The 27,434-nt window shown below is 40.0% G+C and overlaps 1 protein-coding gene across 2 annotated transcripts in view; it reads left to right on the top strand.

The window, feature by feature from the left end:
* LOC140467301 (TBC1 domain family member 22B-like) overlaps positions 1-27,434 on the top strand; it is a 309,619-nt gene that overhangs the window by 47,618 nt on the left and 234,567 nt on the right. For both annotated transcript variants that reach the window (XM_072563569.1, XM_072563570.1), the window contains exon 4: positions 17,402-17,581. In XM_072563569.1, the coding sequence (XP_072419670.1) occupies positions 17,402-17,581 (180 nt within the window). The remainder of the gene's footprint in view (positions 1-17,401; positions 17,582-27,434) is intronic.

Here is a 27,434-nt window from a genome sequence, read left to right as displayed (position 1 = left end):
TCCTGCAGGAACACCGCGCCGCTACCTACTTCACTGGCATCGATAGCCACCTTGAAAGGCTTCATGTAATCTGATGTGGCTAATACTGGAGTAGTGGTTAACACAGTTTTTAGGTTGTCAAATGTGTTTTGACAGTCCGCTCTCCACTGAAACCTCTTGCCCTTTTTTCAACAATTCCATGATTGGAGCAGCCACACTGCTAAAGTTCGGCGCAAATTTCCGATAAAATCCACTCAATCCCAGGAACCCAGTACTGCTTTTTTGTCAGTGGTGTGGGACATTCCCCAACTGCTTTCGTTTTCGCATCCCGTCAGGCCATTTGTGCATGTCCAATAACATAACTCAGGAACGTGACTTGGGCTTTAGCAAATTCACTTTTAGCTAGGTTTGCCACCAAGCCTGCCTTCCGAATTCAATTGAACAAATCTGATAAATGCTATAAATGTTCCTTCCATGAGTGATCAGAAATCACCAGGTCATCAATATGCACCACACAGTTGTAAACGACCTTATTAGTCAGTCTCTGAGATGTGGCTGGAGCATTTTTCATGCCAAATAGCATGACTTTGAACTGATATAATCCATTTGGCATTATGAAAGCTGAAATTGCTTTTGCTGTCTCTGACAGAGATACTTGCCAGTAGCCTCTGAGCAAGACCAACTTAGAAATGTAAGTTGCTTCTCCCACTTTTTCGACATAATTCTCCAACTGTGGAATTGGATATGCATCAGTCTTTGTAACGGCATTAAATTTGCAATAGTCCACATATAACTGTTGGGTATGATCTGACTTTGGCACCATGACTATGGGTGAACTCCAGTCACTGTAACTCACTTTGATTATGCCATCTTGGAACATGACCTCTATTTCCTTCTGAACCTGTGCCAACTTTAGAGGGTTATGTCTATAAGGATGTTGCTTAATTAAAATAGCATCTCCTATCCCTACCTCATGTACATTTAGGTTGTGGGTGGCATGGTGGCACAGTGGTTAGCACTGCTGCCTCACAGCGCCAGAGACCTGGGTTCAATTCCTGCCTCAGGCAACTGTCTGTATGGAGTTTGCACATTCTCCCCGTGTCTGCGTGGGTTTCCTCCCACAGTCCAAAAATGTGCAGGTTAGATGAATTGGCCATGCTAAGTTGCCCGTAGTGTTAGGTGAAGGGGTAAATGTAGGGATGGGTCTGGCTGGGTTGGTCTTCGGAGGGTCGCTGTGGATCTGTCGGGCCGAAGGGCCTGTTTCCACACTGTAAGTAATATACTCTAATCTCTAATCTACTTCCCAGTTTATTTCCGCATATCTCCCCATGTGATTCATTTGAGGAATGTCCAATTCCGAATCCTCTGAACTTGGTTCTTCCTTCTGTGCTGTAATCATTAACATTGTCTCCTCTTGCTTTCCTTCCCTATCAAAATGCGTTTTGAGCATATTCGCATGACAGATTCTGAGAGATTTCTTCCTGACTGGAGTCCTTATCAAGTAGTTCACCTCGCTCAATTTCTTCTCTATTTTAATAGAGTGCACTAAACCGTGCTTTTACAGGCTCACCTGTTCCTAGAAGTAATACCAGTACCTTATCCCCAATTGCAAAGTTGTGAATTTGGGTTTCCTATCTGCTTCCTGTTTCATTGTGTGCTGTGATACTTTTAAATGCTGTCTAACCAACACTCCAGCTCAATTTAATCATTCTCTAAAATTTGACACACAGTCCAAATGGGTGGTCTCTCAATTCTGACTTACTAATTTCTCCTTAATCAATTTTAATGGTCCTCTTATGTCATGCCTTACGAAATGAACTCAGATGGACTGAATTTGATCAATTCATTTGGTGCATTTCTGATCGCTAAAAATACAAACAGAACTCCCTGATCCCAATCATCTGGATAATCCTGACCATAAGCCCTCAATATGGTCTTTAGTGTTTGATGCCATCTCTCTAGTGCTCCCTGCGATTCTGGATGGTGCGCAGTAGAATGAATTGCTTTGTTCCCAAGTTATTCATAACATCCATGAATAGTTTGGATGTGAAGTTTGATCCTTGATCTGACTGGATCTCTGTTGGTAGTCCGTACCGTAGTAAAATAAAACTTTAAATTCTTCTTCTACGACCCTTTTAGCTGTGATATTGCATAATGGGATTGCCTCTGGAAATCTCGTCAACACTTTTGTTTGAGTTAGGGGACCTACATGATCAATCAAGACTCGTATGAAAAGTTCCTCAACTGCTGGATTGGTATTAAATGTGCAGGTTTTGTTACTGCCTGTGGTTTTCCGATTAGCTGACATGGATGACACGTCTGGCAATATTCAACGATATCCTTGTATAGTCTGGGCCAGTAAAAGTATCTATGTAATTTAGCATGTGTTTTCCTCACCTCTAAATGACCTCCAAGTGGTAGCCTTTTTTAATGATGGGTCAATGTTATCATTCCTTCAGTCCTCTGGCATCTCCTGTGTCTAGGGAGGATCTGAAAATTACTGCCAGGGTTTCTGATGTCTCCTCTGTTGCCTTCTGCAACAACCTTGGTTACATCTTATCTATGCCTATGGATTTATCCTCATTTTCTGTTTCTTTATTCTCTCTCTCGTGCGCTGACCCCCTCCCTCGTGCTCTCTCTCCAAAAGGAAAAAGAAGACAAATCAGTGGCTGAAGAGGTTGTGTATTGTTCAGAGATTCAAGTTTTCAGTCAGTTGGAATCTCTTGTTGGGACAGAAACAATCTGTTCAAAAAGAATGGGCCTAATCTGAACTGGAAAGGAACCAATATCTTGGCAGGGAGATTTGCTAATTCCACAAAGGGAGACTTTATACTGATGGAGAGGATGAGGTGGAGGACTTCTAAGCAACAGTGTAAATACAAAGATTAATGGGGAAGGTTCTGAATGTGAAGACAGCAAGTTACTTAAACAAGAAAGATGAGAGAATCGGAGTATGTAGTAAGTCTGAAGAACTGAATTATGTTTATTTCAATGCAAGGGATCTTTACAGGTAAAGCTGATGAACTCTGGCCATGCTTAAGAACATGGGATTGGGATGTTGTAACTATTACAGAAATTTGTCTGAGAGATCAACAGGACTGGCAGCTCAATGTTCTGGGTTTTCGATGCTCTCAGAAGGATAAGAAAGGAGATGGAGTCGTGTATGTGATTAAAGAATGATAACTGCTGTAACTAGACAAGTCAAAAAGTAAAAATAAGAAAGGAAAGATCACCTTGTTGAGATTGTAGTATAGGCAGCCCAATAGTTGGAGGGAAATTGAGAAACAATTATGTAGGGAGATCTCAGATATATGTAAGCATAATAAGGTTGTAATAATGGGGAAGTTTAATTTTCCAAATAGTGACCTGAGCTACCATAGTCTTAAAGGTTTGGATGGTGAAGAATTTCTCAAATATATTGAAGAAAAGTTTCTTTATCAATATGTGGATGCACCTACTAGAGAAAGAACAAAACTAGACTTTCTTTTGAGCAATAAGGCAGGACAAGTAACTGAAGTAAAAGTGGGGGAGCACTTTGGGACAAGTGATCATAATTCTGTTAGTTTCAAAATGTTTATGGAAGAGGATAAGCGTTCCCTAAAAGTTCTTAATTGAAGTAAGACAAATTTTTATAGAACGAGACAAGAACTTTCGGAAATTGATTGGAGTTGACTGTTGGCAGGTAAAAGGATGTCTGACAATTGGGAGGCTTTCAAGAATGTGACGAGAGTTCAGAAACATTGTGTTCCTGTTAAAATGAAGGGTAAGGCTGGTAAGATTAAGTAATAGTGGATGAATAAAGCTATTGAGGTTTAGTCAAGAAAAAAAGAGAATCTTATTTTAGATATAGACAACTTGGTTCAATTGAATCTGTTAATCAATATAAATAGTGTAGGGACAATCTTAAGAAAGAAATCGAAGGCAAAGAGGGGATATGAGATAGCATTGGCAGATAAGGTTAAGGATAATCCAGAGAGATTCTACAAATACATTGAGCAAAAGGGTAACGAGAGAGGGTAAGGTGCCATAAAGATCAAGGAGGTCATCTTTGTGTTGAACTCCAGGAGATGGCAGAGATCTTAAAGGAATATTTTGCATTTGTTTTTACTGTGGAAAATGAAATGGAGGCTAGAGAATTTAGAGAAATAAATTTTGATTTAAAAACCGTTCCCATTACAGAAGAGGAAGTCTGGAAGTCTTGGAGAATATAAAGGTGGATAAATCTCTGGGACCTAAACTAATGTATGCCAGAATGTTGTGGGAATTAAGGGAGGAAATTGCAAGACCCCTTGCAGAAATATTTGCATAATCCATAACTAAGGGTGAGGTGTCTGTTGACTGCAGGGTGGCTAATATTGTACCTTTTGTTTAAGAAATGTTGTTAGGAGAAACCGGGGAACTATAGAACTCTAAATCTTTAGATGTGGGTAAAGTGTTGGAGGTGATTTTAAAAAGTAAGACTTATGGATATTTGGAGAGGTAGAAATTGAATAGAGATAGTCAGTATGTTTTATGTGAGAAAAATCGTGTTTCACAAACTTGATTGAGTCTTTTTGAGGAAGTTACCAAAAAAGTCAATGAGGACTGAGCAGTAGACATTGTTTACTTGGACTTTACTAACGTCTTCGACAAGGTTCCGTGTGGTAGACTAATTGGTAACATTAGATCACATGGAATTCAGTGGGATTGCCAATTGGATAGTAATTGGCTTAACAGCAGGTGACAGAGTAATGGTCAAGGGTTGTTTTTCTGACTGGAGGCCTGTCAGCAGCAGTGTTCCACAGGAATTGGTTCTGGGCCCTCTTTTGTTTGTCATTTATATAAATGATTTGGAAGAGAATTATAGGAGGGATGGTAAGTAAATTTGCAGACAACATCAAAACTGGTGGCATAGACAATGGAGAAGGTTTTCTAAGATTACAAAGGAATCTTGCTTAAATGGGTCAAAGAACTCCATCCATTTTTCATCTCAATCTGCATAAATACAAGGTACAACACATTTTGGTGCAACAAACAAGGATGGGACTTATACAATTAATGGTAAGATCTTGGGTAATCATAGTCATACAGTTTTTTTGTAGAACAGAGGGACCTAGGGATTGAGGTACATAATTGTTTGAAGTTTGCATCACAGACAGGATGGTTAAAAAGGCTTATAGCATGTCTGCCTTCATTGCTCACTCCTCTGAGTATAGGAGTTGGGAAATCATTTTGAGATTATACAGGACATTTTTGCGGTCTCTTCTGTTATACCGTTGTCCAGCTCTGGTCGCCCAGTTATAGGAAGGATATTGTTAAGCTGGAGAGGGTTCAGAAGAGATATAAGAGGATGTTGCTGGGTATGGAAGGTTTGAGTTATAAAACACAGGATAGGCTGGGTTTTTTCTACTGGAGCATAGGAGATTGAGAGGTGACCTTCTAGAAGTTTATAAAATAATGAGGGCTGTAGATAGGGTTAATGGTTGTTGTCTTTTCCCTCAGATGGGTGATTTTGAGACTACGAGACACAATTTTAAGATGAGAGAGATTTTAAAGGCATGAGGGGCAAATGTTTTACACAGAGGGTAGTTTGTGTGTGGATTGACCTTTCTGAGGAAGTGGTAGATGTGGATTATAATTAAATTTAAAAGCCGTTTGGATAACTACATGATAGGAAAGGTTTGGAGGGATTTGGACCAGGAGCAGGCAGGTGGGACTAGTTTAGTTTGAGATTATGTTCAGCATAGACTGGTTGGACTGAAGAGTTGTTTCCATGTCCTATGACTCCAGGACTTTGTAAGAGAGTAGAAAAATCACTAATCTGTGGTGAGATTCATGTGCCATTAACAGTGCAGTATCAAGTTGCAGAAACTTTGAATGAAGTTATGTAAACATTTCAATTGTGTGCTAAAGGTTTATTCATTTTTGATTTAAACTGTTTATTTTTGGTAAGCCATCAGGTGAATCTGTGTTCCTTGTTTTAATTTGGGACCAAACGTTGGTGAAATTACTAAACATGATAGTGACTAATTGGTCCAGTTTCTTCTAGCGTAATGGCTAGAGGTTGAAGCTCTGGAGCAGCCGACTCATGGAGACCTCTACCATCAAGTAAAGTGTGTGCATTGAATTATACCACTTTGCTGTTAACAGAATCACCAAAATATCAATCAAATTTAATGTCAGGCTGATGCAGTTACAGGGGGCATATTCCTTGGGATGTTGGGTAATTTCAACAAAACCAGTGAGCTGGCATTCTGTGAAGACCTTATGACAAGATTATAAATTGCTTGTGGGAATTGTAAAATCCACAAGGATTGTTAACACAAGGGCTGTTCGTAAACTTTCTTTAGAAAGTGGATCATTTCTATTTATCAATCTTTTCAGCTGAATTTCATAGCTAGCATCTCTGTTTATATTGATTTGGGAAATACATCAGACTTTTTAAAAGCTTTTTTAGGATGATTTATTTTTCTATATTGAGGTGTCGTAAATTGGATTGTCTCGGTATAGTTTAGCACACCAAGTTGGAGAAAATTCAAGACTACTTTTTTTTGTTCTTTGCAGATAGATGCTTATCTGCGTGTCCACTCTGAATGAAAAAAAAATGAAGAACTGCATTATCAAGATTGCAGCAAGAAGTTAGCTTCTAATGTTTTATACATTGGAGATTAGGGAACCTTGCTGTGCATTCTGTCACTGTTGTGAGATGGATTGTTGGGACGAAGTGCAGTTATGCTTTCATAAATTGTATTTATGTTGTGGGGTTCCCCAGCTTCAGTTTGACAACTGAAAGCCAATCTTGCATGTAATGCTGGATAGTTAGGAATTTTGACCTCAGCCTTGTACAAAAAGAGGATTTTTTTCTGATTAGTGACCAACATACCCTATCCAAAATGGTGAATGGGAGAGAATCGTGGTTGTCCGAGCTGCTCCGTTTGAGGTTTCCTCAGTGCTGGTGGTGATTTTCTCGGTTTCTTGAAGTAGTAGTTACTGTTAGCTGAAGTTTTTTGCTTTGTCTTTGGAACTTTAAAAAAAAATCAAAATGGGTGGAAAGTGAGATAGCAGGAATTCAGGAGAGACCATGAGGGAGGTCGTAGAAAGGTTTTAGAGTTCATTTACAAAAAACCTAGCAGTGAACTCTCTCATCTGGCTGACTGTGAATGTACAAGCGTTTCTGGAAATCGGAATTCACACCAAGAAAAGCCAGCAAGCAACAAACTTTCACAGCGAACTTGAAGAGACCTCATTATTGAAACAGTTCCCAGGTGTGTGTCAAGTTTTCAATGAGCAGCTCAGTTTATTTTTAAGACTTGTCTTGATATTTTTTGTAAATCTGTGATAGTGAGTTAAATGAGGGCTTTTTATGTTTTACTGAGATCTGTCTCTTGGTTAATTCTTTTTACCCTAGAGCAGTGTTTTTAGGGTAGTAAGACTGCTGTTTTCTGGGTCTGTACTTTAATACGCAGAGATGGCCATTGGTAGAGCAATGTGTTCTTGCTGTTGAATGTGGGAGATTAGGAATGATTATGTGTGCAGGACGTGTGATTGAAAATCCTACTGAATCACATGGATTGGTTGGAACGGCAGTTAGAGACAGTGAGGGATTTATAGGATGAATGGCAATATTAGGAAGGTAGAAAAGTCACAGATACCGTTAGGTAGATTGGTTACTCCTTGGAAAGATAGGTGAGGTAGGTAGGCAGGTAGTGCAGGAGTCTCCTGTGGCTGTACCCATCTCCGACAACTATGCTGTTTTGGCAAAGACGGACTCTTGGGAGAATGTAGCACTGACAGCCAGGTTTTGGGTATCGAGAGTTTTAAAGATGTTTCAGATTTCCAGTACCTGCAGTATTCTGCTTTTCTCAGAAAGTACTTTGTTATATTTCTTCCTTTTGTGTCAAAATTATGTTAATACAAAATTCACGTACCTGCAAGCTGTTGGCATTGCAATTATATATTTAACATAACTTATTTAACATAACAATTGTTCGGTGTGTACAAGAGAAGGTACGGATATAAAATCCAAAGCAGTTCAAATATTTTAATGGGAATGAATTGCCTCTGAATTAGCGAGGTAAGGATTAAACCCTTTCAGGGAAAAATTAAAATAAACCTGTTCACCTCTCTGAACCAGTTTGCTTTTGTTTTAAATTTAGTGTCACTTCTTTGTCACTGCCCAACTGTCATTCTCGTAATTAGTGTGGTAGATTAGGGCTTCGAATTATACAACTACCAATGATTGAGCATGAACATTTTTATCTCTATTTGTGGAAAACAATTTTAATCAATGCCAAAATGACCTTTACCCACTGATTCTATCCCAAAATACAAACAGATGGAATATAATGAGTGAATTGAAATAAAACAGCATTATGTTGAAGAAATAATTTGGTAAGCTCTTCTATGTGACTATATGGTACAAAATTAAAGACGAATATCTGCTGTGACTCTTTGCTGGTTTCAAAGTTTTACTAAAAAAAAGTTCAAAGTTAAGATAACTTTAATTTACAGGGAAGTGAAATTTTTGTTTTGGATAGTAAACTTTTCTGTCAGGACACACCACAAGACAGGATGAGAACGTACTTTTTTCTCTCTTTTGGCAAACAAGCAAGTTTGAGCTGCCAAAAAGTGTTAATCTGCAATTGGCTGTGGAATAATTTCAGGAGCTACTCATATCTGGGTTTGTTTCCACTGAAGTTTACAAGAGTGAAGTATACTCATTCGACTGAAGTATACAAGATCCTGTTCAATCTTGGCAAGATAGCTATGGACATGATGTTTCTTTTTGTGGGGGCATCTAGATTTCAAGAGCACTGTTTAAAAATTCAGGATTGCCTTTTTCGAACAGAGGCGAGGAGTCATATTGTCCTCCTGAGAGTTATGCAATTTTGAACTCCATGCCTCAGAAGGTAATGGAGGTGAGATCATTGAGTATTTTTAAGACCAAGTAGACGGATTCTTGTTCAGCAAGGGAATCAAAGGTTATTGAGAAGTTAATATTTAAATCACAACCAGACAGCTATGACCTTACTGAATGTTGGAGCAGGCTTATAGAACATAGAACATAGAAAAATACAGCGCAGTACAGGCCCTTCGGCCCTCGATGTTGCGCTGATCGAAGCCTACCTAACCTACACTAGCCCAATAACCTCCATATGCTTGTCCAATGCCCGCTTAAATGACCATAAAGAGGGAGAGTCCACCACTGCTACTGGCAGGGCATTCCATGAACTCCCAACCTGCTGAGTAAAGTATCTACCCCTAACATCTGTCCTATACCTATCACCCCTTAATTTAAAGCTGTGTCCCCTAGTAACAGCTTATACAACTGCAACATGACCTCAGGACTCTGGAACTCAATTCCTCTACCAATAAAGCCTAGTACACCATATGCCTTCTTCACAGCACTATTTACCTGGGTGGCAACTTTCAAAGATCTGTGTACATGGACACCAAGATCCCTCTGCTCATCCACACTACCAAGTAGTCTACCATTAGCCCAGTAATCCATCTTCTTGTTACTCCTACCAAAGTGAATGACTTCACACTTGGCTACATTGAACTCCATTTGCCACCTTTCTGCCCAGCTCTGCAACTTATCTATATCCCGCTGTAACCTGTCACATCCTCCTTCGCTGTCCACCACTCCACCGACTTTCGTATCATCCGCAAACTTGCTCACCCAGCCTTCAAGCCCCTCCTCCAGGTCATTTATAAAAATGACAAACAGCAATGGTCCCAAAACAGATCCTTGTGGAACACCGGTAGTAACTGCGCTCCAAGATGAACCTATACCACCAACTACTACCCTCTGTCTCCTTCCAGCCAGCCAATTCCTAATCCAAACCTGTAATGCACCCTCAATGCCATACCTCAGTAGTTTTTGCATTAGCCTGCCATGGGGTACCTTATCGAACGCCTTGATAAAATCCATATACACCACATCTACTGCTTTACCCTCGTCCACTTCCTTGGTCACCTTCTCAAAGAATTCAATAAGGTTTGTGAGGCACGACCTGCCCTTCACAAAACCATGTTGACTATCCTTGATCACATTATTCCTATCCAGATGTTCATAAATCCTATCCCTTACAATTCTCTCTAAGACTTTGCCCACAACAGAAGTGAGACTCACTGTCCTATAGTTACCCGGGCTATCCCTGCTCCCCTTCTTGAACAAGGGGACCACATTCGCTATCCTCCAGTCTTCTGGCACTATTCCCGTAGACAACGACGACATAAAAATCAAGGCCAATGGCTCCGCTATCTCCCTAGCTTCCCAGAGGATCCTAGGATAAATGCCATCAGGCCCAGGGGACTGATCTGTTTTCATCCTTTCCAGTATTCTCCAGACCTCTTCCCTACGTACCTCAAGGCCATCCGTTCTGATCACTTGTGACTCAATATTCACATCAGCAACAGTGTCCTGTTCCTGAGTGAATACTGACGAAAAGTATTAATTTAGTGTCTCACCAATCTCCTCCGCCTCCACACACAACTTCCCACTACTATCCTTGACTGGACCGATACCTACCTAGTCATCCTTTTATTCCTGACATACCTATAGAAAGCCTTTGGGTTTTCCTTAATCCTACCAACTAAGGACTTTTCATGTCCCCTTCTCGCTGCTCTTTGCTCTCTCTTTAGATCCTTCCTGGCTACCTTATAACTCTCAATCGCCCCAACTGAACCTTCACGCCTCATCTTTACATAGGCCGCCCTCTTCCCTTTCACAAGGGATTCCAATTCCTTGTTAAACCACGGGTCCTTCACAAGACCCTTTACTCCCTGCCTGACTGGTACATACTTATCAAGGACACCCATTAGCTGTTCCTTGAACAATCTCCACAAATCATTTGTGTTCTTCCCTTGAAGCCTATTTTTCCAATCCACGCATCCTAAGTCATGCCTCACCGTATCATAATTTCCCTGCCCCCAGCTATAACTGTTGCTCTGCAGTGCACACTTATCCCTCTCCATCACTAGAGTAAAAGTCACCGAGTTGTGGTCACTGCCCCCGAAGTGCTCACCTACCTCCAAGTCTAACACCTGGCCTGGTTCATTACCTAGAACCAAATCCAGTATAGCCTCACCTTTTGTTGGCCTGTCTACATATTGTGCCAGGAAACCCTCCTGCACACATCGGACAAACACCGACACATCTAACGAACTCGAGCTATAGCTTTCCCAGTCAATATCTGGGAAGTTAAAGTCTCCCAGAACAACCACCCTGTTACTTTGACTCTTCTCCTGAATCATCCTCGCAATACTTTCCTCTACTTCTCTCTGACTATTAGGAGGCCTGTAGAAAACTCCTAACAGGGTGACCTCACCTTTCCTATTTCTAACCTCCGCCCACACTACCTCAGATGGCAAGTCTTCCTCCATCACCCTTTCTACTGCTGTAATACTATCCTTGACAAGCAATGCCACACCTCCCCCTCTTTTACCCCCATCTCTGACCCTACTAAAACATTTAAGCCCTGGAACCTGCAACAGCCATTCCTGTCCCTGTTCTACCCATGTCTCTGTAATGGCCACAACATCGAAGTCCCAGGTACCAACCCACGCTGCAAGCTCACCTACCTTATTTCTAATACTTCTGGCATTGAAGTATACACACTTCAAGCCACCTTCCTGTTTACAGGCACCCTCCTTCGAGATCGATGCCATGTTCCTAACCTCCCTACACTCAAGGTCCTGTACCCTAAAGCTACCCATGCCCCTGCAGAGTTAGTTTAAACCCTCCCAAAGAGCATTTAACTCTTCTCTCTCCCTATTCCTTGACTCTCTATCACGTGGCATGGATAACAAACCAGAGACAACGACTCTGTTCGTTCTAGCTCTGAGCTTCCAACCTAGCTCCCTGAAAGCCTGTCTAACATCCGCACCCCTCTTCCTACCTATGTCGTTGGTGCCAACGTGGACCACGATCTGGGGCTGCTCCCCCTCCCCCTTGAGGACCCGGAAAACACGATCAGAGACATCACGTACCCTTGCACCTGGGAGGCAACATACCAATCGTGAGTCTCTGTTGCCCCCGCAAAACCGCCTATCTATGCTCCTCACTATTGAGTCCCCAATAACTATCGCTCTACCTTTTTCCACTCTTCCCTTCTGAGCAACAGGGACAGGCTCCGTGCCAGAGGCCTGAACCTCGTTGCTTACTCCTGGTAAGTCATCCCCCCCACAAGTATCCAAAACGGTATACTTGTTCTTGAGGGGAATGACCGCAGGGGGTCCCTGCACTGGCTGCTTCCTCCCACTCCCCCTCACTGTCACGCATCTCTATAACTTTCGGAGTAACTACTTCTTCCCTAAAGCTCTGATCTATGACCACCTCTGCCTCCCGAATGATCCGCAGTTCATCCAACTCCAGCTCCAGTTCCCTAACACGGTCTTGGAGGAGCTGGAGATGGGTGCACTTCTTGCAAGTGTAATCAGTAGGGACGCTAATGGCTTCCCTCACCTCATACATGTTGCAAGAGGAACATTGCACTGCCTTCGCTGCCATCCCTCTAAAAGGTAAACTTTAAAAACTAGATCTAAAGAAACAAACAAGCAAAATGCAGCACTTACCTGCTTGTCACAATGGGTCTTATTATTAGGTTAGAGGAGGTGGGCGGGTGGGAGGCTCTACCCCTGTAGTGCCTCGGATTCCTTGCCTGCGCGCTTTTATAACAAAAAAACCTTACCAGGTAAGCTAGCGCGACACCAGCTTCCGGGTCCGCTCGGCGCTTAAAAAAACTTTAAATTTTAGCCGTTAAAAAAAACAATAACTGGACGATACCGTGACTTTAAAAAAAACACCATCAGACAGCCGTTACCTGCTCCGCTGAGAGAGTGAGCTTGAGGGGCTGAGTGGTGTAATTCTGATTGTAATTCATATGTTTGGAATAAAATTTGAAATCAATAAAATTATCACTGTTGATGTTATCATACATGAACTATATTTTGTAAATATTTTAAGTGAAATGCAATTCAAAGTTTAAGGATGAAAATCAAAATTAACTGTAGGTCCTAAAATAAAATTAAATGTTGTGAAAATTTACACATTTTGTATTCAGAAGGACATTTGCAAGAATACCAAGTGCAAAGGAGAGAAACATTCTCATACAGTAGGAGAAGAGAATACTGATTGGTTGCCTAGTGGACACTAGTAGATATGTTGCTATGGAGAATACACCAGTCCAATGACAGCTGATGGCTAAACACTAAGGTTTTTATAAATTTCAACCAGGCTAGTTAACTGATTAGTATGGTACTCTTGAAAATAAGAAAGAGGCTAAGAGAGGGGTGTTATTTGTGAGCAGCAAAACAGTGTTTTGTAAGTCAGTCATCAAATTCCAGAAATTTGTAATTCAGTGTATTTCAGTCTCCTGAAATTGATCAACAATTTATATATTAGTAATAGCTTACATTGTTAATATGTTATTTTTACAGCAATATTTGGCAGAGTGGTTCTGCAAAGGTCACATTTCTGAGAAAGGTATATCCATGACAGAATTGTACCTACATATATGCACTGTTTATATAGATTAACTCTACCTTTATGGGAACACTGATTTATGACTTTAAAGTGTAACTCAACTTCTGAAATGTCTGTTCTCTTACTTCTTGCTAATGCCTTTGTACACCACAGCAATTGAAATTTCTTTTGAAACTTGTTCAAAATTTAGTTTATTCTTTTCCAACAATATCAGCTCCTGTTAAATCTTCCAGTAGTCTGTTGCCTATTTCTCTTGAAAGTGCTGGGCAGGAAAAAAGGAGAGGAGTTAAGATAAGGCTGCACATTAACTTGTGCCCCACTGTAAACAAAATGTCAAGAAATCAACTTGTGTAAGAGATCCATTCCATAAAAATATTTTCAGCTATTGTAGCAATTAGAAAGTGACTATTTGTAAATGGAGAACCTTTGCCTAACTGCAGAGTAAGCTTACTTGGAAATTCTGCTTACAACAGGAAGTCACTCAAGGGCACTATTAACATCATTGAGTAAATAATGAGCACACCATAAACTAGTTTATGATCGACATAATGAGGGCAGAATTAAATTTATCTCAAACGTGCAATGACAGTACAGGAGTTCAGACACCAGATTTTAAAAAAATCTTTTTTGATAATCATTGGCATAACAAATTAGTTGCACGTACTGATAATGCCATGTAAGGTCTCCATCTCCATCCGAGCTTTAGCTATTCAAGAGGAACATGTTGCTGTCACAACAGAAAATTTCACAGCATTACAAATAATGTTTGAAACAGCAAGCACATAAAAGGTGCATTACAGTATTCAGCACATTAAATTTGTGACACACTAGTGCCTAGCTTTATATCTGCAGAAATTGGCAAAACTAAAACAAATCGCGAAAGCTACGCACAAATTGAGTGAATTCCCCTCAACCCAGAAAACCAAATCTCCAATATTGTGACCTACTGCTTAGCATTAACTTAATGTTATCATACCATAACAATCCTAAAACAGATAAATACTATAATATTAGAAGGTATGTCAGTGTTTAAATAAACTTAAAATCACCTAGCATGACTGAATTTCCTTCAAACAAATTTAAGAGTTAAAGAAAAAATGAGTCACTCAAACTCTGAAAGATATGGGTTGCAATGGGTTATCTGTATGCTTCCACTTTAACCATGTATTAGTCTTTTTTTATTTTCAATCTGTAATTAAGTGAAACAGAATCTCTGACAAAAGATGCTAAACTATGGATATCATCAAATATTGACCAGTATCTTACTTTCAAATAGTGGAAGGCAAGCATCAGCGACACTTGAAATTAATCACTCACTAATGTAACCAGAAAATGCTATATTTTTTGTAATTGTACCCAAGTCCCAAATGCATAATGCCATTCACTTTCGTCATAGAAGTCAACAGCACGGAAACACTCCCTTCAGCCAAACTTGCCGTTGCTATCCAGTTTTCACAATTTAAACTAATCCTATTTGCCTGCATTTGGACATGTCCCTTCATTCCTATCCCATCCATATAACTGTTTAACTTTTTCTTGAATGATGAAATTGTAATTGCTTCCACCACTACATCTGGCATCCCATTCCAGACACTCACCACCCTCTGAATGAAAAAATTTGTCCCTCCAGTCCATGTAGCGTCCTAGTAAAACCTTTCTGCATTCTTCCTAATTTAATAATATCCTTTATATAGTCAGATGACCAGAACTGCACACCATATTCCAAATATGGTCTCATCAACATCTTCTACAGCTGCAACAAGATGTCTCAATTCTTAGATTTAATGCTCTGACTGCTGAAAGCAAGCATGCTGAAAACCGCCTTCACCACCCTGTCTACCTGTGACTCCATTTTCAGGGAGCTATGAACGTGTACCCCTAGGTCTCTTAGATTTATAACACTGTCCAGGGCCCTGCCATTGTACTATCTAAGTCGTTCTCTGGTTCGCCTTCCCGAATTGCAGCACCTTGCATTTATCTAAATTAAACTCCCTCTCCTATTCCTCAGTCCACTGGCCTGATCAAAATCTTGCTGCATTTACAGATGAGCTTCTTCACTGTCCACTATACCACCAGTCTTGGTGTCATCCACAAACCTACTAGCCATGCCTCCTAAATTCTCACCCAAAACATTTACTACGCCTGCACTCATTTAAATTTGCATCATCCCACAGTCTTCGTCAATGGACCAGCAAGTAGTTGAACCATACTGAACAGGAATTATTCCAGATGTAATTTCAAATCCATTCCAAACTGGCTAACACTTGGTAAGGACACCACAGTTGTCTCGAACATCCCTGGCATAGGGCAGAGAGAAGAGAAATAGATATAAACTCAGGCTCTTCAGCAGTCATCTGTGCTGAATGTTGGATAAGGGTGGAATGGGTTTTGCCATTGTGTTGTGTCTCAGAGGATGTAGAACCTTCTGAAAGGGGAGTGTGACCAACAGGAGGTCGTACATGTTGGTACCGACAACATTGAAAGAGAAAGGGTTGAGGTTCTGAAGAGAATACAAGTAATTAAAGGACATTAAAAAGTAGGTCCTCAAATGTAGTAATACTTAGATTAGTCCCAGTGCCATGTGCTAGTGAGAGTAGGAATGGGAGAGCAGATTAATGCATGGCTGAGGAGTGGTTCAGGGAGTGGGATTTGCATTTTTGGATCATTAGAATCTCTTTTGGGTTAGCAGTGTCCTGTATAAGAAGGATGAATTTCCAGATTTGGAAGAGGACCAATATCCTGGCAGGGAAATTTGCTAGTGTTACTCAGGAGGCTTTAAACTAGTAATTGAGAGAGGAGTGGGAGACCCAAAGAGCTCGTGCAAAGAGGATAAGTCTGTGGCTGGTACAGTTAAAAAGAGGAGCAAGTCAAATAGTCAAGGCAAACAAGAACAGGGCAGAGAACGAGGTAAAACTGATAAATTGAAGTGCATTTATTTCAATGTAAGAGGCCTGACAGGTAAAGCATATGACCTCAGTGTGGTTGGGAATATGGGACTGGGACCGTAGCTTTTACAGAAACATGGCTCAGTGAAGGGCAGGACTTTATTTCTTTATTTTTCCACTAATTCTTTGAAGGTAATGCTTAACTTTTTAAACTCTGTTTCTCTTTCTACTTTGTACCCAAGTTTCTTTGTACCGAGGTACCTTTGTCCCTAACATGCTGCCATGTGTGGACATTATACATTTCTGTATTTAAGTACGTGACAATAAAATCTAAATCTAAGATATTGTACATATTTTTTGAATATTTTTGAAATGGCATTTGAGTGAGTTAGAGCCATGTAGTTCAAATGTTATTGGATTTCTTCAAAGAACTTAAGAGGTATATAACATGTTGCCAAAAGATTGCAGCCGACTGAAGTAGTTGGAAGTAAAAGGCAAATCACACACTGCAGTAGCAAATACCCATGTACAAAGTAAACAATGATGTGTCACGGATGAGTTCTGCTCTATGTTAAAGGGAGGGCGTGCTATGGATAATCTTTTGTCATTTTCAGTAAATGTTATATTTTGTCTAAATAATTTGCTTGTATTGACTTTTTTTAACCTCTTTAATGTTCAATAAACCTAGTAACAATCTGAAGTTAAAGAAATCGTGAGATAATATGCTGTGTATCCAGTGAGTAGGTCTACATTAATAAGGGATTTTTATGTAATTGTCGGGCCTTGTTACATTTAACTAGATATTGAGGCACAAAGACACATTTCAAATCATTTGTGTATAGATTTGTGTATAGAATTGGCACTTGATGCTATCAGAATGTGAATTCCTTGAGTGATCTCACAGTCAATCCATTATTAAATACGTGTGTATAATATGTTTCATCCATATTGTTTGTTGTATGATTATGTAACAATCTATAATACTTTCAAAATGCCCTCATGCCTGTGGGGATTCGGCTAACTTGTCTGTGTTGGATAAAATAATGAATGTAACTTCATTTCATTCTAGGTGGCTCTTTAGGCAGAGTAACACTCCAAAAACAACAGTCACTCCCTTCACGGCCTGTTATTCCATTAGTGGCACGAATTTCAGATCAGAATGCATCTGGGGTACCGCCAATGACAATAAGAGAAAAATCGCGTCATGAAAAGTTCAAACAGCTTTTAAGCAGTGCAAACACAGATTTAGGTAAGTTCATAAAGAAATAACAGATGAAACACATCACATTTAACCTTTTCAGTGGAATTTATATCCTGTATTTTTCCATGTTTGATTATTCCTGATTGCAAAAATTACAGCATTGCAGTACTATACTTTTGTTTCTTGTTTTATTGATGAACTCTCCTTTCCTTTCTTTCTCTTTTCTCACCTTCTTCCACTTCTCCTCTCTCATCCCCTCCCTATCCCTCCTTCTCTCTTACTCAGTCTTCTCTCTCACTGTATCAAAAACTTTGAGGAAGTATACTTAGAGACGTGTGAGTCTCAGTGAATATTCCTTTTTGCATTTCTGTATCATGAAAAAAGTACAATTTGCTCTGTCAGCTTTAGCACATCTATAATGATATCTAATTTATGGTTGAGTTTGAGAGTGGGGTGATCAACTGTCCTGAATCGTTATAATGCATCCCTGCATTTGAAATATAAGCAAATGATATGTCCAGAATTGCTGCCATAGACCAATTTAGGAAAAAAAAAATGGAAACAGAAACCTTTTAAACTTTTTCCTTTTCTTTTAAAAGAATTAATGAAAACTAGAATGGGGTCCACAAATACGATGGTCCAGATTTTGTGATAGTTAGATAGTTGTTTCTGTAGCTTAGATGGCGACTGCACATGGGGATCCTGTGGAATCCCTGACAGAGCAGATACCAAAGGAAAAACCTGGGAAATTGAAGATTCTGATGGGCAGTTCACCTAAACTTGGAAACTTCCAAGTGCATCCATTTAATTCTGAGAACTCAGAGGGTTCACTGCAGTTAAGTAAATAGTTGCTCAGGAAATCTTTAGACTTTAAAAACATCGCCTAATTCTTGGGTAACTATTAAAAGTCTCCAACTTGTTATACCACCTCGCAATCACAACTTCCCCAGACCACCTGTACACCACAGCCTACCTTAAATTTGACATCACTTACCCATTTCCCTTGTGTCCTAACAATCTACTCCACTTAACATCTTACCCACCTGAATCTCTGATTTCAGACTTCTGGCTTAGTATCACTTCATGGGAACTATGATGTTGGCCATTTAAATCCCAGAATTCAGCAATTAATTGCCATGATTAGGAGGGCATGGTTTGCCTTCCCAGAGTATCTTGCACTATAAGGTACCTGAGAAATTTGAAGTATACTCCACATTTCTGAAGTAGTTCTGTATGAGTCTCATCTGATTTGCGAATGTCTGTGGAGTGGCAGTCAGAGTGTATTTGCCATTCTTTGGGAAATCGGCCCAATATTTCTGCTTTCCTGTCGTATTTCTTTAGATCTGGTAGTAATCTGTACTTTGTTACTTTCTAACTTTTGATGAGAGCAGTTCTGCACAGGGAAATAAAAGAAAGACCAGGAGGCTTCAACAGGCTTTACAGATTTTAAACTCTGCACAGTCAACGGCTAACTGTGATTTAATCTAAAAATTCCTTTCTCTCAACATCATGTGATTGAAGATTATGTTTACATAGAATTCTGTAGTTTAGTATGTGGATTCAGCTTAAACATGCAGACAAAGAGGTATTATAATGTGAGTTATTTTCCCTTGTAGTTGTGAAGATCAGTTTTGTGGGATTTTTTATATTGTAGTTTAGCCGCCTTTTGCTTTGTGCAAGTCTCTGAATGATATGGTCAATGTTTTGCACAAGATTTCAAAGGATGAGATTATTGAACGTCTGACTGGTTCTGATTTCAGCTCATAGTTCCCACATTGTATTTTAATTTGACAAAGTAAAATAAATTTACTTTTCAAAGCCTTTTATTTGTGGGTCGCTAACATGCAGTGCTTTACCTAAATGGTGGCACAAGTTCTTAAGATTGATACTTTTCAATCAAATATTGCTATTACATTTTCTAAATTCAGAAGTTTTTTTTACATTGATTGGAGGAGCACACACAATTGCTCTACAAGAAGAACTCTGGGGTTAATGCGATTTTCCTTAGGAGCATTGCACCGGCTAGCGCAGCTGTTGTGCTTCATTTCATATTAGCTTCATGTTTCAATTACCTTGAATCTAACCATGCACAAAAATATCACTGAATGTAAAGATGTCTGGAGTGACTTGTTTCTCTGAGTGCTGTGACTGAGATTGATGACCACACAAATTATTACAGGAAAATAAATTCTCACTTGGTCTTAAAATGTTTTGGATTATGACATATATTCAAAGTCTTCGTAAAGAGACAAGGTATTTCACATAGAAATTTTTTGACAATCGTAAATAACAATCTCAATATTAAGCGATTTCTGGAAAAGGAGTGTTTGTTGGCAAAGGCATGATCATTGATTTGTGATACAAGCTGGTGCTAACTTTCTTCCAACAAAAAAAGGTTATTTCTAAAAATTATTGTTAACAATGAGATCTATAGCTTTGAGAATCCATGATAATGAAATTTAAACTGTTAATTGATTTTGATAAATGTATATTAAAATTCAATTGCTGAGTGTCATGTTCATACTTGTCCATTTTACTTGCTGCCTTGGAATGAAGTAACCCTGAATACAAAACTTACCAATTAAAATGGTTGGCTCAAGGCCAGAGATAAAAAAAAAACTGCAGATGCAGGAATCCAAAATAGACAGGCAGGAGGTTGGAAGAACACAGCAAGCCAGGCGGCGGCGGCAGCAGCAGGTGGAGAAGTTGATGTTTCAGGTGTAACCCTTCTCCAGGACTGGGGGTAGGTGTAGGGGGAGCTGCAGATAAAAGGGATGTTGGGCGGGGGGGGGGGGATGAAGTAGGGATAGGTGAAGATGGGTAGAGGGTGTGATCTGGTTGGTTAATGGAGGAATGAATCTGATTGGTGGCAGGGAGGACTGGAAGGGAGGCAGAGGGGCTGGGAAGGGAGTCAAGGCCAGGGCGCAAAATAATGTTGCTTTATCAAAGACATCTTTTGGGATTTTCTCAAAGGTGACCTTTTGATTTTTGGGGACTCCTTTTATTCTCACTAGCTCCTTTATTTGATGGAATAATGCAGTCACATAATTGTCTATATTTAGACTTGGAACAATGCAGAATTAAAAGAATTCACTAATATACTCAATTTTCAGTCCTCTATTAAATTTAAAGCTACAGCACAAGGATAGCAGTCATTTCCTAGACACCACATTTGAATTGGCACAACACAACAAGCATAAGCTAACAACTGACTTTTTTTTTCAAATTGATTGACGCTCAGTTCTTCGCACATAAAAACCATCACTCTAAAACCTTCCATATTGATTAGGTCACAGCTGATGCATTTCCATCACATATTCAGAAAGTGCAAACAGGCAGTTATTACTCCTCCTGCATCTCAGATTTAAATTTAACACTTGATGCAGTGTTCACTACAGCAACATCCCATATCCATTCTCCATTTATTTGCTCCTTAACCTGTACAGTTTAAGCTTGAAAGTCTACATTCATTTGCAAGTAGTCATTTACCTCTTGATTGCAATTTTTCCATGTTTCTGGTTAGCTGAAAGCTCCTTTGTTGACACTTTGTACTGTCATTTGTGTGGCCTCCCTCTTTTCCTTTCACTACCTGCAGCCTCTATTTTTCTTTGGTGTATTTTCCCTCCCCCAGACCCTCCACTCCTTCCCCTTCCCCCTCAAGAAAGGATATGCATCCTGTCTTTATCTGTCTTTTGTTTTCCCTTCACTGAGCAGTTCTGAGCATAATTTTGCAATCCTCTCTGGCTATAAGTATGGTGTAACCAAACTGTCAACATCCCTTTTGTTTTACCGAAAGAGAGGGATAGATCTTGCTGAAGGAAATGTTCCAGGAATAGAAAATCTGGGCCCATGGGAAAATTAAGAATTTTTGTTTTAGGGTGTTGCCCAGTGTGGGTTGATAAACATAAGTCTGGTAGAACTTAGTGAGAGTTTTGATATGGGCAACAGTGTTTTAGGTGAACGAAATTTTATGAAAGGTGGATTTTTGCTAAAAGAACATTGCAATAATTAAGTCTGTATGTGAAGTGAAAGTGAACTGCAAGGTTCTATAATCCCAAAGAATAGTAGACTGCTATCTCATTAGACTGGTGATGAATTTAGCCTGAGTGTCACCATGACCCAAGTGAGGGAAGAGGTTGAGAAGGACTCCATCTTCATGGTGATTTCAGCCAATTTGGAAATTGAACTTATGCTGTTGGTGTTACCTTGAATTGTGAGCCAGCTGTACAGCACCCGATCTTACTGACTCTATAAGTCTGCAAATCACAAAGGCATGGATGACAATTTCATCAGCTAATTGGCTGAAGCAGAATGGAGTTGAGCTATATTGAAAAGGTAGTTATTGATGATTTTGTGAAAGAGATGATCTGTGCTTGGAAGCTTTACAAAGGGTCAAATTACATCTGAGAGTATTAACAGCTCAATTTTGGATTAATCTCAGATAGTGGTTCAGGATGAAGAGGAGAATCAGTGACCAGCCAGTTGTGTTTATGATAAAGAGTAAAGAAATTTGTTTTTATTTTCAGGATATTTAATTGGACAAACCCTCTGCACATTCAGTTCTATCTGTGAGATGAGCATTGTGACAACTCAATGTGGAGGGTTTTGTAGAGGTGACAAAGTTGGGTTTAGATGTCATCAATGGATATATGGATTTTGATGTGTTTTTGGATGACCTTGCATGTCGATGTATAGGATGCAGTTACATCACCTACTATGGGTATTAGCCAGGGAGCATTATTACAACTTGACCATTGAATAGAGTCCTAATCTTGTTTAGAATTAAGAATGGAAGCTCTGGTTGTATTTTACTGTTTCTAATCTGTTAGCATAAAGATCGGTTGTATTGTTTGAGATATTCCATTCATCTAGGACCAAATAACTTAACACTAAGCAGAAATATTCTGCAAATAGTTGTTTATATCTTTGAACCTTGCTATAGAGTGTGCTTTCTGAATCACCAAAATTATTCATCTAAGCTCTTAATCTAAAATTATGCTAGCATGTGTTCTCATACGCAGTAACAATACTTGAACTCTTTGCATAACTCCATTCATTTGACTTTGAACTAATGATTTACTACAAGAATGTTCTTGGAGCCTCAACATAGAATGGGTGAATTTTAATGCCTCCTCAGCAAAATGGGATGATAGTGGTAGTGAAATGAAGGCATTGCCATGTTTTACTGGAATCTTCTACTGTGTTATGGACTAGCCCAGGCCACTCAAAACATTCTTGAGCAGGCAACCCAAACCATAACTTTGCAATTTGTTTCAGTAAGTGTACAGTGAAAATTACCTGGAGTAAGTTAGCTAGGTTGACTGCTAGGTTTTAAAACAGACAGAAATGTACTCACAAAATTAGACAACGCAAGACAAAGAACAGAATAAAGACCCTCTACAGACCTTAGTCTATCCAAACTAGACTTAAGTATGCTGTTCTGAATATAAACAACAATCCCAATAAGCAACCCCCCCTAACAAAAGTTAAAAAATGGAACAGATGCTTACAGGTTAAAGTTAGAAGGGCAGAAAGAGAGCGAGAGCCTGTTTCCACACAGCTGAACTCCTAATTTGGTTCTGAACTGAACTGCTCAGCTAGAGAACTGACTACTTCCCTTTCATTATACAGGTCACTTCTAAAACATGACCACTTTGACCTACGGTCTCATCTGTTTACATATAAACAAAAAGACCTCTCAATACCGTTTCATCTCTGTACCAAACCAGTCTAATCAGAGCCAGGAGTGTTTTATTACCCCTCTGGAAAAAAACCCAAAGACACCGTATCCTTCAGAAAAGGAACAGCTTTTAGAAAAGGGTGACCAGCGTTGTAACAATGGGAATGACTATATTCATGCAAATCAGAATTGTCCATGGCTGTAATGCCATGAAAACTTCAAGGTCTAGTAGGAAAGGCTCATTGAGGTAAAACCTAATGTTATTTTTTGCGGTGCCAGAAGAATAGAAAATGTTAGTGAGACCCGCTGTCAATGAGGCCTAGACTTTGAAAATAAACTGGGGTTCCGACCACCACACTGAGGTGGTCAGTCTGTCTCCTTTATAAGCTGGCACCTGTCTCCCCAGTGACTAAAACCAAATGCTTTTATAGAACTGAATATTTGGTGATAAAAGTTAGCTCTATCATTGAGCAACATATTGCTGAGTTGGACAACAGCTTGTTAGGAATCACCAGTCAAAGATAAAGTTAAAATAAAAACTAGCTTTGCACAATTTCTGGCCATCTCTTATGGAAACCTCTGGAATCTTTCACTTGTGGCTTTGCTCAATGATTTTGAATAGATTTATTTCATTCTTAGCAGCAAATTGTGATTTCCTCTTTTTTAAAAATTTGTTCTCAGAATACGTATATCACTGGCAAGGCCAGTATTTGTTGCCCATCTTTTATCGCCTGTAAGGAGGTGGTTATGAAGTACCATTGCAAATCCTCATAAACTGTGTGTTGCAGGTACTTTCATGATATTGTTAGATTAGTCTAAGATTTTCACTCTGTAGTATTAAAGGTAATATAGTACCAACATAGCATGTTTGTGATTTGAATGGAAACGTGCAGAAAGTGATGTTTGTATGCTTCTGTAGTCCTTGTTCTTCAAGGTGGCAGAGGTCATAGATTTGAGAGGTGCTGTCGAAAGAGCCTTGGCATGCTGCTGCAGTGCATCTTGTTAGTAGTGCTAAATATTGTCATTGTGCCTTTGGGGGGGTGGGGAGGGGGGGCGGGGGGGGGGGTGGGTAGGGTAGGTAAAAGGAATGAATGTTGAAAGGGTGAGATGGGTTACTGATTGAGCAGTCAAATTTGTCCTGGTTGGTGTTGACCTCCTTCAGTGTTATTTGCAAAGCCTCCTGCTTCAATGAGCTGTTTAATAGTCTATCACCATTCATGACTGGATTGTGATAGGATTGCAGAGCTTAGACTTGAACCATTGGTTGTGGAATTGCTTAGCTCTGTTTGTCACATACTGTTTATATCTTTTTTCATGTAAGTAGCTTTATCAGATTGGTTGCTCATTTTTTGGTAGGGCGAGTGCAGCTTCTGGCATGCTCTCTTGGGTGCTCAGTTTTATTTTAAATCTGCTTTAAATATGTCCCATTTCGCTTGATAGTGCCACATAACACTCAGGTATTTTCCATGAGAAGATGGGATTTATTCTCCAAAAGGACTGTATTGTGGTCACTCTTATCAATACTGCACCTCCAACAAACAGGTTGGTGATGATGAGATTGTGTGTTTTTCTCTCTTGGTTCCCTCACCACCTGCCATAGACCTTGTGTGGTGCCCTTTATGACTTGATCAGCTCAATCTGTAGTGATGCTGCCACTCTTGGTGACTGATATTGAAATACCTCATCCAGAGGGGTATTAGCTGAGGGCGGGCAGTCAGTGGTGATCAGTAGGATGTTTCCTTGCCCATATTTGACATTTGTGCCATGTTGGACCATGATGGCTGGAGTCATAGCGACGTACAGGACAGAAACAGACCCTTCGGTCTGACTCGACCATATTGATCAGATGTCCTAGATTAATCTAGTCCCATTTGCCAGCATTTGACCCATATCCCTCTCAACCCTTCCTATTCATATACCCATCAGCCTTTTAAATGCTGTAATTTTACCAGCTTCCAACACTTCCTCTGGTTGTTCATTCCATACATGCTCCACCCTCTGTGTGGAAAAGTTGCTGATTAGGTCCCTTTTAAATCTTTCCTTTCACCTTAAACCTGTGCCCTCTAGTTTTGGACTCCTCTTCCCTGGGGAATAGACCTTCACTAGTCACTCTATCTGTGCCCTTCGTGATTTTATAAATTTGTATTAAGTCACCCCTCAGCCTACACTGTGCTCGGGAAAATAGCCTCAGCCTATTCAGGCTCTTCCTATAACTCAAACCCTCCAACTCGAACAATATCCTTGTAAATCTTTTTTCAACCCTTTCAAGTTTCATAACATCTTTCCTGTAACAAGGAGACCAGAATTGGAACAAACATGAAGACTCCCAGGCAGCTGCCTTCCTAGTCTTTATCACCATTATGCATCACCATCTCGGCTGGATCTGTCTGACTGGTGGGACAGGACATTACAAGGGATAATGATGGCAGTGTCTGGGACATATTCATTGTCTATGATGCAATCTCATGAGAATGTTACGTTGTTGCTTGACTAGTCTGTGAGACAGCTCTCCCAATTTTGTGAACCATACAGTCCTGACATTCAATTTTTGGTCATCATTTTACTTTTTTGGATTTTATTTGAATTAAAATCTGGTTATAGTAGGGTTCGAACCCATGTTCCTAGAATATTACCTGGGTCTCTGGGTTAACAGTGCTAGGCCATCACCTTTGCAGTTGTATCATTGCTGATTAAGTCAGCCTTGTTCCGACCCAGCAGAAGTGAACAGTTAAATCTGTGCATTTGAAGTGCAACATGGAATCGAATCTTATTGTTTTGGCTTCTTTCTGAGAAACACAGTAGAATGAGTCGCTGGCTGCAATAGATTTAGATTTTGAGCATGTTCATTTTCTGTTGTACAATTCTGGATCTCTTCTACTGAAAAGCTCTTTAAGGAGTTTGCAGCAGTAGGTCCTACCCCAAACATGTAGGCTGAATATTTGCCAAAAGTACATTAATTATTTCTGGGACAGTCCAGTTTCAACTTTTTGGTGGTGAAACTATAGCTCAAAGTTTGGCAGAAATAATAGTCAGTATTGTAATAATATTGAAAAATTGTGAGGTTTTATTATTGAAAAGTTGTAAGCAGAAACCTGAGAAATCCAGGAAATTAAATGAATGCTGTGAAGGCAGTGATGTAGAAAATGAGAAAGAAAGATATTAAGCGAAAAATGTTAAATGAAAGGTGTGAAATGGAAAATTCAGTGAGACAATTGTAATAGTATCTCCTCATGAAGAAGTTATTTGGATTCATGGAATGCAAATTGAGAATACATTGACCAAAACTAGCATGAATCAAATCATATTGTTCTCTCATTTATGATAACTCAAGCCACAGGTGGCACAGTGGCTCAGTAGTCAGCACTGCTGCCTCACAGGTCCAGGGACCCAAGTTTGATACCAGCCTCTGGCGACTATCTGTGTGGAGTTTGCATGTTCTCTCTGTGTCTGCATGGCTTACTGCCAGAAGCCTGGTTTTCTCCCACAGTCCAAAGATGTACAGGATAGATGGATTGGTCATGCTCAATTGCCCTTAGTGTCCAGGCAGTGCAGGCTAGGTGGGTTAGCCATGGGGAATGCAGGGTTGTAAAGTAGCTCAGTGTGGATTTGATGGGCCAAAGGGCCTGCTTCCACAATGTAGGCATTCTATGATTCTATGATATTATAGATTCTAGTATTACTCAATACTTTTTCTTTGTTGTCCAAACCATATACGTCGACAATTTATTTACAAGCATAGATTATTTTCCCTCTATCTCAATGTTTCACCCTCTGTCTCGGTGTCTCCTTCTCTGTGCACCTCTCTGTCTATGTATCCCCCCCCTTTCTCTCTCCCCCCTTCTCTCTGTGTGTCTCTCCCATTTTCACTGTCTCTCTTCCCTTGACACCTCCCCTACTGTGGGTGTTCTTTCCACCCCTCTACCCAGTGTCTGCACCCCTCTTCCCCCATCTTTCCTCACCACTGGACCTTAACACACACATTAGTTGAACCAAATTCCGTCCTCCAATTCCCACTGTGTCCCTTAACTTGGTCCACCTGTCAGTTTGCACCCTGGGCCCCTTGCCACTTGGCATTCTGCCCAGTTTGGCACCCTGTCTGCTACCCATCTGGCATCCTATCTCCTTAACTCATATGCAGCTGGCACCCTTCATACCTAATACCCTAACATTCTGCTTATTGTGTTGTCTCTCCTTATCTGGCATCCTATCCAATTGGCACCC

The sequence above is a fragment of the Chiloscyllium punctatum genome, chromosome 45 (genome assembly GCF_047496795.1).
Source record: "Chiloscyllium punctatum isolate Juve2018m chromosome 45, sChiPun1.3, whole genome shotgun sequence".
In the NCBI taxonomy this organism is placed as follows: domain Eukaryota; kingdom Metazoa; phylum Chordata; class Chondrichthyes; order Orectolobiformes; family Hemiscylliidae; genus Chiloscyllium; species Chiloscyllium punctatum.
This window is presented reverse-complemented; position numbering and strand designations above follow the sequence as displayed.